This window comes from Fusarium flagelliforme (assembly GCF_020744385.1).
Source record: "Fusarium flagelliforme strain FIESC 12 MPI-CAGE-AA-0113 chromosome Unknown B0J16scaffold_2, whole genome shotgun sequence".
Lineage (NCBI taxonomy): Eukaryota > Fungi > Ascomycota > Sordariomycetes > Hypocreales > Nectriaceae > Fusarium > Fusarium flagelliforme.
Window position 1 is genome coordinate 2,262,457 of NW_025763504.1, and position 12,732 is coordinate 2,275,188.

General features: G+C 47.5%; 3 protein-coding genes across 3 annotated transcripts; 2 read left to right on the forward strand and 1 right to left on the reverse strand.

Moving 5' to 3' along the window:
• Positions 1-101: 101 nt before the first annotated feature.
• Positions 102-6,470, forward strand: B0J16DRAFT_333159 (Sec63 Brl domain-containing protein). The gene has a single exon (XM_046126788.1). The coding sequence runs from the start codon at positions 270-272 to the stop codon at positions 6,180-6,182; it is 5,913 nt and encodes a 1,970-aa protein (XP_045986382.1). The 5' UTR covers positions 102-269; the 3' UTR covers positions 6,183-6,470.
• A 220-nt stretch (positions 6,471-6,690) lies between these two features.
• B0J16DRAFT_411190 (uncharacterized protein) lies at positions 6,691-7,997 on the forward strand (the record flags this gene model as incomplete). The annotated part of the gene is made up of 1 exon (XM_046133214.1): positions 6,691-7,997. Exon 1 carries the CDS (start codon positions 6,762-6,764, stop codon positions 7,995-7,997), a length of 1,236 nt encoding a protein of 411 aa, XP_045986383.1. The 5' UTR covers positions 6,691-6,761.
• A 1,586-nt stretch (positions 7,998-9,583) lies between these two features.
• Positions 9,584-11,431, reverse strand: B0J16DRAFT_368716 (uncharacterized protein; the record flags this gene model as incomplete). Its single annotated transcript, XM_046130238.1, has 1 exon — positions 9,584-11,431. One exon carries the CDS (start codon positions 11,429-11,431, stop codon positions 9,584-9,586), a length of 1,848 nt encoding a protein of 615 aa, XP_045986384.1.
• Between the last annotated feature and the right edge of the window lie 1,301 nt (positions 11,432-12,732).

Sequence of the window (12,732 nt, forward strand, 5' to 3'; positions counted from 1 at the left end):
CACTGGCGTCTGGGCGGGGGCTTGTTTAGTGGGGTCCTACTCTGGCCACTTACTGAAGCACGGTATGACTCTTTGAAAGAACGACAAATCCACCGTCATGAGCCAATCCTCGACAAGCAACTTTGGTCAAGGTTGAAGTCAAAAGGATCGAGACTGCCACCTCAAGTATAGGCAGCAGAATATCGACCCTATTGCACCATAACACAACACAATACTGGCTGTGATTCAACAAGTCTACTATCAGGCAACAAGATAAAATCGATTACATCATGGCATCTGAACAACTGAGCGCTGCAGAGGCGCAGTGGCGGGAGCAGTTTGCGGCCATGCAAGAGGCTATCGCCAAATTAAAGATCCCCCAAGAGAACGGAAAAGTTGAAGACAACCTCGACCTTGACGAGGACGAATTTGGCGGTTACTCAAGTGGAAACAGCGGCCAGGATGTCTGGGACTTTATCTCCGATGACGACCAGGAAGCTTTGAGCAGCGACTTCGCCGATGGAGAAGCTCCCGATGGATCAGGTCCGGCGGAATACGGCGCTGAATGGTTCGCGATTAAGTGCTCGGCCATTGCAGCGAAGAATGGTCTCTCAGCCGATGTATTTGAGAGCCAGATCATGAGCGTTCTCAACTCTGGCCGTTCTGATGATGAGCTGCAGATCCAGCTGACCGACTTGGTTGGATTTGATGATCTCGATTTCATCATTGAGATCCTTGGACACAGAAATGAGATCGTTTCCGCTGTCAACGAACAGGGCCAAGGAAGCTCTAGCGGACCTCGACTCTTAACCAAAGCTCAAAGAGAGGAGAATTTACGTCGACAAGACCAAGTTCACAAGTCTGCAACGCTTGCACCGGCCCATTCGAAAGAACCTCAGTATCCTCACGTTTACAAAGCCTACAGCGCTGGCAACACACTGAGCTATGCCGGAAAGAAGTATGGTCTGCCAGTCGGAAGCGAGCGGTTATCGTTCGACAAATACGAGGAGTACTTCATTCCCGCCGGCAAAAAGGGTGCACTGGGTCCCGGACAGCGACTCGTTCCTATCAGCGAGTTGAACGGACTATGCCGAAATACTTTCAAGGGCTACAAGACACTCAACCGAATGCAGAGTCTTGTTTATCCCGTTGCTCACAAGACCAGCGAGAACATGTTGATCTGTGCCCCCACTGGTGCTGGTAAAACAGACGCCGCTATGCTTACCATTCTCCAAACTATTGCCCAGAATGTTGAGCCCAACCCCTTCGAAAACCCGACAGCCACCGAGTTTGCAGTCAACGCCGATGACTTCAAGATCGTTTATGTTGCTCCCATGAAAGCTCTTGCTGCTGAAGTCACAGAAAAGCTGGGCAAGCGTCTAGCTTGGCTTGGTGTCAAATGTCGAGAGTACACTGGAGATATGCAACTTACGAAGTCCGAGATCATCCAGACTCAAATCATTGTGACGACCCCTGAGAAATGGGACGTTGTTACCCGAAAGGGTACCGGAGACACAGAACTTGTTCAGAAGGTCCGACTTCTTATTATTGATGAAGTCCATATGCTTCATGACGAAAGAGGTGCCGTGCTGGAATCTCTTGTGGCTCGAACGGAGCGACAGGTCGAGAGTACACAGTCTCTCATTCGAATTGTCGGTCTCAGTGCTACACTGCCCAACTATGTCGATGTCGCCGATTTCTTGAAAGTCAACAAATATGCTGGCTTGTTTTACTTTGATGCATCTTTCCGTCCTGTTCCTCTTGAGCAGCACTTTATTGGAGTCAAGGGAAAGGCAGGCACTAAACAATCCAAAGAAAACCTCGATCAAGTTGCATTTGACAAGGTGAAGGAAATGCTTGAGCGTGATCACCAAATCATGGTGTTTGTTCATTCTCGAAGAGATACGCAGCTCACGGCACGCATGCTGCATCAGAAAGCTATCGACGCCATGTGTGCAGATCTCCTCGATCCCACTTATCATCCTGGATTTGAGCAGGCCTCCCGCGATATTAAGCAATCCAAGTCGAAGGAGATTCGCGAATTATTGTCCAAGGGCATTGGTGTCCACCATGCCGGTATGGCCAGATCTGACAGAAACTTGATGGAAAGACTCTTTGGAGAAGGTGTTTTGAAAGTTCTTTGCTGTACCGCCACCCTGGCTTGGGGTGTCAACTTGCCCGCTGCTGCAGTTGTTATCAAGGGAACCCAAGTGTACAGCGCTCAGGATGGTAAGTTCGTTGACTTGGGTATCCTAGACGTGCTTCAGATTTTCGGTCGTGCTGGTCGTCCTCAGTTCGAGGATACTGGTATTGGTATGATTTGCACAACCCATGACAAGCTCACCCATTACCTTACCGCTATTACGGAGCAGCAGCCAATTGAGTCTAAGTTCTCTACAAAGCTGGTGGACAATCTGAACGCCGAGATTGCTCTCGGTACCGTCACTTCCATCCCCGATGCCGTTCAGTGGATTGGATACTCTTACCTCTTTGTGCGCATGCAGAGAAGCCCCATGTCCTATGGTATTGAATGGGCAGAAATCCGAGACGACCCGAATCTGGTTCAAAGACGTCGACAGCTTGCAATCCAGGCCGCCAAGACTCTGCAGCAATGTCAGATGATCATTTACAACGAGAGGACAGATGAACTTCGAAGCAAGGATATTGGACGAATCGCCAGTCAATATTACATCCTCCATACAAGTATTCAGTTGTTCAACGCCATGATGCAGCCCCAGGCTACTGAAGCAGATATCCTGAAGATGATCAGTATGAGTGGAGAGTTTGACAACATCCAATCTAGGGACAGTGAAGAGAAGGAGTTGACTCATCTGCGACGGGAAATCATTCCTTGCGATGTCGACGGTGGCATCGACACACCTCAAGCCAAGACAAATATTCTCCTTCAGTCATACATCTCCAAAGCTCAGCCAGAAGACTTTGCCCTCTCCAACGACATGAACTACGTCGCTCAGCAGTCTGGACGTATTTGTCGAGCGCTCTTTATGCTTGCCCTGAACCGCCGATGGGGTCATCAATGCCTCGTACTGCTGACTCTTGCCAAGTCTATCGAGAAGCGCATCTGGCCTTACCAGCACCCTCTTCATCAATTCGACCTTGCAAAATCTGTTCTTAACCAGCTCGATACCAAGGAAAACCTGACTATTGAGACAATGAAGGACATGGAGCCTGCAGAGATCGGAGGTCTAATCCACAACCAGGGTGCCGGTAAAAACATTGCAAAGATCCTTAACAACTTCCCTACCGTTCATGTCGAGGCTGAGATTGCACCTCTCAACCGAGATGTTTTACGCATTAAGCTCTTTGTTATTCCTGACTTCCGATGGCACGACCAGATTCATGGAACTTCCGAGTCGTTCTACATCTGGGTTGAGAATTCCGAAACATCAGAGATCTATCACCATGAGTTCTTCATCCTTAACAGGAGAAAGTTACATGATGATCATGAGCTCAACTTTACAATTCCTCTTTCGGATCCTCTCCCTAGTCAGATTTACGTCCGAGCCGTCTCGGATAGGTGGCTAGGCGCAGAAACCGTTACTCCAGTCTCTTTCCAGCACCTCATTCGCCCTGACACAGAGAGTGTCTATACTGAACTCCTGAACCTACAGCCGTTGCCTATCTCTGCTCTAAAGAACCCAGCATTGGAGGAACTTTATGCGAAGCGCTTCGATTTCTTTAACCCCATGCAGACCCAGATCTTCCATACTCTTTACCACACTCCTGCCAATGTGCTCCTTGGATCACCTACTGGTAGTGGAAAGACAGTGGCTGCTGAGCTTGCTATGTGGTGGGCGTTCCGAGAGAGACCCAAGTCAAAGGTTGTCTACATTGCACCCATGAAAGCGCTCGTCCGTGAGCGTGTCAAGGACTGGGGTGTACGGTTGGCACGACCTTTGGGTCTCAAGCTGGTCGAGTTGACTGGTGACAACACACCTGATACTAGAACTATCCAGGATGCTGATATCATCATCACAACCCCTGAGAAATGGGACGGTATCTCTCGTTCTTGGCAGACAAGAGGATACGTTCGACAGGTCAGTCTGGTCATTATTGACGAGATCCACCTTTTGGCTGGCGACCGTGGTCCTATTCTTGAGATCATTGTATCTCGTATGAACTACATCGCTTCTTCCACGAAGAATGCTGTTCGACTCCTGGGCATGTCAACAGCCTGTGCTAACGCGACTGATCTTGGAAATTGGTTGGGTGTTAAGGAGGGCCTCTTCAACTTCAAGCACTCGGTTCGTCCTGTTCCGCTTGAGCTGTATATTGATGGCTTCCCTGAAGTTAGGGGTTTCTGTCCTTTGATGCAATCGATGAACCGACCTACCTTCCTGGCTGTCAAAAATCACAGTCCTGATAAGCCTGTTATTGTCTTCGTGCCTTCACGACGACAGACTCGTTTGACCGCCAAGGATCTTATCAACTTTTGTGGTATGGAGGATAACCCTCGACGCTTCCTTCACATGGATGAGGATGACTTACAACTCAACCTCGCTCGTGTCAAGGACGATGCACTGAAGGAAGCTATCAACTTTGGTATTGGTCTTCATCATGCTGGTCTAGTCGAGTCAGATAGACAGCTTGCTGAAGAGCTCTTCTTGAACAACAAGATCCAGATCCTAGTCGCCACCAGTACCCTTGCTTGGGGTGTCAACTTGCCTGCCCACTTGGTTGTCGTCAAGGGCACTCAGTTCTTTGACGCCAAGATTGAGGCATACAAGGACATGGATTTGACTGATGTTCTGCAGATGCTGGGAAGAGCTGGTCGTCCTCAGTTCGACAACTCAGGAGTTGCTCGTATCTTCACGAAGGACTCCAAGAAGGACTTCTATAAGCACTTCCTCCACACAGGCTTCCCTGTTGAGTCTTCTCTACATACTGTCTTGGACAACCATTTGGGTGCCGAAATCTCTGCTGAGACCATCGTTACCAAGCAGGATGCCCTCGACTATCTGACATGGACATTCTTCTTCCGACGTCTGCACAAGAACCCATCGTACTATGGTCTGGAGATCTCAGCTGAAGAGCACAATAGCATCGCGGCTCAGCAGCTTGCGAACGACTACATGATCGAGATGGTCAACAAGTCATTGAACGAGCTTGCCGACTCCAAGTGTGTTGAGGTCTTCCCCAACGGCGATGTTGATTCCACGCCTCTGGGCAAGATTATGAGTTACTACTACTTGTCGCACAAGACAATTCGCCACCTCGTGAAGCACGCCAAGGCCCAAGCCTCGTTCCTCGATGCTCTATCTTGGATGTCTCGTGCTACTGAGTACGATGAGCTTCCTGTGCGCCACAACGAAGATCTCATCAACAATACCCTTTCTGATAACCTGCCATTCCCTGGCCACGCCTTTGGGCTTCCCATGTGGGATCCTCACGTGAAGGCTTTCCTGTTGCTTCAGGCGCACATGTCTCAGATTGAGCTCCCCATCACTGATTATGTTGGTGATCAAACCAGTGTGCTCGACCAAGCTATCCGTATTGTTCAAGCTTCTATCGATGTTCTCACAGAGTTGGGATACCTGTCGAGTTGCTTGCAGATGATGGCAGTTTTGCAATCTGTGAAGTCAGCTCGTTGGCCCACAGACGCGCCGGTGTCTATTCTTCCCAACATCGAACCTGACGTTAAGAACGACACACCACTTTCCAAGATCAGCGCCATGACTAAGCCTCAGGCGTTGCAGCTTGCTAAGAAGCTTGGTGTTCCTGCCAGTCAGCACAATCGTTTCACTCGTGCGGTATCGATTTTGCCTAACGTGGAGGTTTCCATCGCTGAGGCCAATGCTCTTTCGATTACGATTAACTTGAAGCGACTGAACCAAATTGTGGAACGCGAAGCTCGCATCTATGCCCCCAAGTTCCCCAAGCCTCAGAGCGAGTCTTGGTTTGTTATCGTGGCGGATTTAACGCGTGACGAGGTTACCGCAGTGAAGCGTGTAGGCTGGACGAGCGGTAATCGCAAGCTCGAAGCTGGCAGCAAACCTACAGCCAAGGCAACCATCAAGCTTCCCCCAGGCGAGGCTGGGCAGGCTCGCAAGTTTGATGTCCTTGTTGTCAGCGATGCCTATCCTGGTTTGGAGTACCGGGTTGAAGGTGTTGACATTCCTGCACCGCCAAGTGTGGACGATGCTGTGCTTTCAAAGAAGGCGACTGCGTCTGGATCAAACTGATCTAACTTATGATGCCTTCGAGCAGGAGCGTTTTACATGGGCATCTACGGTCTGAGCAATAAAGATAAGCAAGTAATAGATGGAATCTGGGTAGGACCACACATACATAGAATAGAACACAAGCCTCCATGAATCCACTACTCAACTTGATCGATGCATTTGTATTGAAGCTTGGAAGGGAGCTGTGATGGGTTGTTTTAAACTTCCTCTGTAAATACGCTAGATCCTTCAGTTCCTGATTTAGTATAGGAACTAAGATTCCTTAGCTGTCGCTGCAACATAAGTCCCCGTTTTATTTCTTGTTTTGAAGAGTTTCAACTGCAGGAATCAATGACACCTACATTCACAATCCATGTTCAGTTGTCAGCCTTGAATGAGAAAGCTGCCAAGTGTCAACAAGGACCCTGATTTTCGGAACCTCATTAGCTTCGGTTGTTGTAGATTTCAGGGTCTTTGTATTTTTAAGTGTCTCATTTCTTTTATAAACTAACATCTCAATTACACATGTTCATGAGTTCTTGATCATAAGATTACAATTAGTGGACATTGGTTCATTTATAGGCATATCTGTTGGCCAAAATGTCCAAACTTCGAGTCCTTATATCTGGCGGTGGAATTGCCGGTCCATCCGCTGCTTTCTGGCTCTCCCGTCTAGGCCATTCTTGCACCATAATAGAACGCTTTCCCTCATTACGAACTGGAGGTCAACAAATCGACATTCGCGGACAGGGCATTGAAGCAGCAAAGCGCATGGGGATACTAGAAGATATCCGTAATAACGCAGTTGATGAGCATGGACTCCAATGGGTCGACTCACAAGGAAGACAGAAAGCTCTGCTTGAGAAGAATGATTCGGGGAAAGGAAGACAGTCTTTCACGAGTGAATTCGAAATCATGAGAGGGGATTTGTGCAAGATTATTTATGAAGCGACCAAGGATAAAGCTGAGTATCGCTTCGGAACGTCGATTGAGAGCTTTGAGAACGTTGGCGATAAGGTCAATGTCAAGTTCTCTCAAGGGGGTGATGAGAGCTACGATCTTGTCATTGCTGCAGACGGACAGGGCTCAAGACTCAGGAGGGAGCTCTTCGCAGATGAACCAGACGCAGTTCAAGTGCGCGATTTGAACCTCAATGGATGCTACTATAATCTTCCAAGAGAAGCAGGCGACAAGAACTTGGCAACAGTGTATAGCGCTCCAGGCCGCCGTGTTATCTCAACACGTTGGCATTCCAAGGATAGCGGCCAGGCGTATCTTTTCACCATGTCTCATCTTGATGAGTTCAAGAAAGCTATGAGTCAAGGCGTTGATGCGCAGAAGAAGCTATTTGAGGAGGTTTTCAAGGATGCGGGTTGGCAAGTGCCGAGACTACTCAAAGCAATGCACGAGACGGAGGACTTTTACGCACAGTCCGTGGTACAAGTCAAGACGAAGACATGGTCAAAGGGACGAGTTGTCTTATTGGGAGACGCAGGCTATGCACCATCACCCCTATCAGGCGTAGGAACTACACTCGCCATAGTAGGAGCCTGTGTCCTTGGTGGTGAGATTGGGAGACATGGCCACGATATACCCAGAGCGCTAAAGGCGTATGAAGATACGCTGAGACCGTTTGTTGAAAAGTCTCAGAAACTGCCTTCGTTCGTACCTGGAGTTGCGTATCCAAGTACCGAGTTGGGGATCAAGTTGCAATATTGGATCATAGGGTTGATTACGAAGCTTAGGATTGATAAGGCTATACTTGCTATCTTGCCAGAGGATAGAGGGGCGTGGAGGATCCCTGAGTATAAAGAACTACGGGCTAAGGAGGGTTGAGATTCGACTTAACGTATGAATGCAGTGTTACTCTCCTCTCAAGGTTTAGTATAAAGCAACTAAATTATTTCATCCCTTACACTTATGGTGTTTAGGTATTTTGCAAAACTACCTTACAACATATACGTCCAAGATTTTCTTGGGGTGTTCTTACAAGGCTGACACTTGACATCCACATGAATAATACCTACCTAGTACTATGGCAAATTGTCCTCATCTAGGTCTGTCGCGCCGAGAAGTACACCTGCCATCATCGTAGCAGTAGGTCCATGCTGGAAAGGATCTGGGACATCCCTTCTTCATTTCGGGGTCATCAGCTTGCCACAGATTTAATGTAGGCAGGTACATTGAATTGTTCATGATTAACCGTACCTTCCTACACTAAGCTCAGTCCATTGACCTTGTCCACCATTGTTGTTGTACGTACTAAGGCAGGTACTCATGACGTTGCCTTAGATACCTGATACACGCCTGCCTGGGTGGCGCGTCATGTGTCGTTTTCCCTAACATCAGGAAAGCGCTGCCGTCGTGTTTTAATGGTTGCCGGAGCATCCATTGCATCTATAAGAACGGTGAGTGCCCCGTCCCCTTTGTTTTGTTTTCTTTTCTCTCTACATCCTTACCTATCGACTGTACACCAGCCCCTGCTCCCATCCATCATGCGCTTTAACATGTACCCGATAACTGATCAGGACATGAACCCAGCCCCTTCCTCATCCTCTGCTCTCATTCACTCGCTCATATTCTTGTACTCGTCAGCTTTAACATGTATCCGATAACTGATCAGGACAGGAACCCTACCCCTTCCACAGACTCTGGCTACGATGGGATCAACGAACCTTACCGCCCGGACGACCAACTCGCTACGACTTCGACTCCTGGCCAACTGATAAAACTCCTGGAAAGCAAACTGGCCCAAGGCAGTAATGTCAGGATCTCCCTTTCGAATGACGAAGCAGAGGACTGAAATAGCCGGGCCAGACCCGAAACCAAGGTGTGTGCCTGGTATAAGTTGCTCTTCTTCTTCTCGAATCCCCCTTCTCTTCTCTTCACGTCACTCATCATTTGCTTTCGTTTTTGTCTTTCGTTTTGTTTTTGTTTTGTTTTTTGTCCTGTTTAGCGTCTTGTATTTGCATGTTGTTATTCTCTTGCTGTCAGCGACTTGCGTTTTGTTTTGCTCGTTTTGCTCTTTTCTGCGTGTTTTGCTCTTTATTGCTGCGTACGGAGGGTTTTCCTCCTAATATTTTTATGGGCAATGAAGTCGGACTCTATACCTCCCCGTGGTATTGCCTGGAAACTCCTATCTCTGATAGGTGCCAACATAGAGACGCACAGGGCTTGTAGGTAGATAAATAATTGACGTTATATATTACGTATATGGAGCCAGTGTACAGCGAACGTGGTATCTCGTCTAGACTTGTAATCATATATAGGATACCAGAAATCATGATCGTAAGAGCCAGCCTAAGCTCGCGTAAAGTAACTAAATTGTTTCATCTCTTATACTCCTGACGCCTAACTCTTCTAACACCCCGATCAATAGATCTGGGTGCTAACCGTCTGATCTGTACTCATCTGAACGGCCCTCAGTCTCGTACCCCCTTGAAGTTGAGAAACCACTCACGATAATCTAACTCTCCATTTGGGCCATAAAACACCCTATTGGGAGTCCCACGTAAATGACCTGGCAATCCATCTCGATATGTGCTATAGAATGTCTCATTTCCCGCCAATTCAGCCCAGCGCCAACAACTCCAAGCCATGAAACAGAAATCGGAAGCCGTATATTCACAACCTCTTCTGGCGTGCCGATAAATACATTCGTCCCGATCCCGTCGTATCAGTATTGGTGATTCACTGTCTGCAGCGTGTGGGAGAAGCCGCTTTAAAGCCTCTCGTTCACGGGTAAGTGCGAGCTGGTTGAGTATGACCCCCGAGTCTTGATAGGAAGCTACACACTCCCACCATTGATGCAGACGTACAGAGTTACACCCCCATTTCTCTAATTTATACTGACTCCTTTCTTGCCAACTGATTCCTTGTGTTCGCCAGCGAAAACGCCACTCGATGAGGTTGCGTCCACCCCAGTGATATCGAATACCCTTGGGATAATGCTGTAGCCAGGTGTCATCTTCCTGTGGAGGAGAAGAAGTGGCAGTAGCCCACTTGACTGCCCTTATATGAGGGCAGCTCTGGCGCATCTTGATGACATTGTTCGTGGCGAAAGGGTCGAATAGCGTAGCCAGTCGCCTGGACATCTCAGTAGCTGCACCGTAAAGCCCTCCCCGGTTTGAGAGCTTATTGTTCTGTCGAGCGAAAAAGTTGTGTATGCACTTGTTCATGGTCTTGAATCGATGCAGTCTTAGCATGTCCATGTGCCCACCGATTGGACCCTGGAGATTGTCCAGGCAGAACTGGAATCTGGACATAAGATTCTGTTTGTCGTAGTAAATATGCGGCCAATGAAGCCTTGACTCATAAAGCCTGGATTCTCTAAGTACTCTGTTTGGATCCGCTATAGGATAAGAATCACAGCGAGGTACAGTCATGGCGACAGCGGCGAACTCGGCGATTCTCTGTTGGTGTACAAAGCGGCCGGGGAGACCAGGTACCTTAATTCGCATTATGTATTCATATCCAGCTTTTGGCGATAGTTCACGGGGTCTACCAAACCCACGAACAGATGTAATATGAGAAAACCGCGCCGACCTAGTATCACCAGAGTACTTCCTGTGGATATGTCTTCTGGGCCATGTTAAATAGTTGATGGTGGGTGGGTGCGGAAATACACAGGGATGACTGATGAGGAAGTACTCGTAGAAGCAGAGCATTGGCCCAGAATAGATCCAGTGCTTCCTTATAGGCTCTGCAAGAACCTTGGGTGAGCGACATTCCCAGAAGTTCTTTGCTTCATTTTCTGTTTGGCCAGGCTGCATTTCTTCTGTTGAGAAGTTGATTTCGACCTGTCCCATATCTGACTGGTCTGGGTCGATGTTCCGTAGCATATGGGACATGAAGAAATAGGCATCGCTTGCCTTGGCGATCATCATGAAGAGTGCTCCGACAAAGTATCCCCTCCTTGGGTCGTGTAGGTTCACCACAATCTTGTCGACCTGTCGGATCTTGAGGAACATCTGGACAATAGGGTCGCCCATGTCCCGAACTTGGCTGATGGCGCGATGAGTGTACCCGTCCTTGCCCGATGTGTAGTCAAACTTGAGCCAGATTCCATCTTCATATGTCGAATCCACCCAGATTTGGAGTGACCGAAGCTTCTCAACATCTTCGGTGAGTCTGCAATGTGGGGAGAACTCATTCCTTGTCTGATGGCAACATCTCAGCAATCCGTTTGAGTTCTGGTCCGGAGAGCAAAATGTCCATATCATCTCCCTTAACTCGAAAGGGAGTGACAATAAGTGTGTTGGCTTGTCCATTGTGAGGTTTTGTAACTTGAGTATGTAACTTGAGTATGTAGGGGAAGGTATGTGTAGAAGCTGAAATAGGTGTACATACAAATGTAAGAAAGAGATGAGAAATCTTAATACGAGGAAGTTGCTGTCAATTTTATATTTTTGCTACAATTTTAGTGACTCACAGCAATGAGTTCTAACTCGGGAAATGTCACCAGTTATTGGACGTGGGAATATTCTGTTCAAAACACCTTCATAATATTGGTAGTGAAGGTGCAAAGACTGAAGTTAATAGTGTTAAAGTTTTTGTTATATCACCAACACTAAGTCGTCAAGCTTAACTTTATCTTCTGTCTCGACATGGATGTTAAGTCAACTACGGGACCTGAATGCCCAATATATGATGGCTTGAGATACTGTAGCATAAGTTCAGGGTAAGCGTCAGGGTATTATGAGAATTAGCTGTCGAGAGCATAAGAGACGAAATGTTTTGGTTACTTTATGCTACCTTAGGCGAGTACATAGATTTCTTTACTATAGTGCCCTGAGTTTTAGACTATCATCTTCTATCAACAAGTAGGTGAGTACGGATAGGTCAAGTAAACTTGAAGTCAGTCTGACTCTCGGGAGGCGTTTCGGGAAATATGGGTCACTCACGGAGCCGATCACCGGCACGCTGCCATGGGTGTGGGGCGATCTCGGATGCTGGTTAATCGGTACGTCTTGCCGACTAACTTTATCAGGATCGGCCTTTTCGGACCGCAATGCCTAAAATCGTTTGCATTAACTTTGACAACTATGGATACATATTTTATGCATATTCATTTTTGTATCCGTTAACTCTAGCGTCAGATCCTTTCCCCAATGACCCGTTGGTTCTCTATTGCTTCAGTATCGCCTCTATGTTTCCTATACTGATTGAATAGCAAATCCATTTACTACCTTCAATTGTTTATATGTAGCACATTAATGTTTCCGACATCGTGAAGTAAGTGTCATTATCCATGTGTCGTTCAAATCAGATCTGCACTCGTCCATCAGGGTAACTACCTAAGCGCTACACCCTCAAACGTAGCTTGTTAGAGACTACGGATACGACTCTTGGGTTGCATTGACAGATAAGCTCAAACAGACCCTTGCTAACCATTCAATGGCGCCTTCACTGCATTCTGACTAGAATTTTACATAGGAAGCATATGTATATGGTTATTACTTAAAATTAATGTTGTTGAGAGTTTAGTTACGCTGACTATGATCATAGATCGGCACGGCATATGAGCCACCATCATCATATACCGAATACTACACCATCGACTATGTCTATC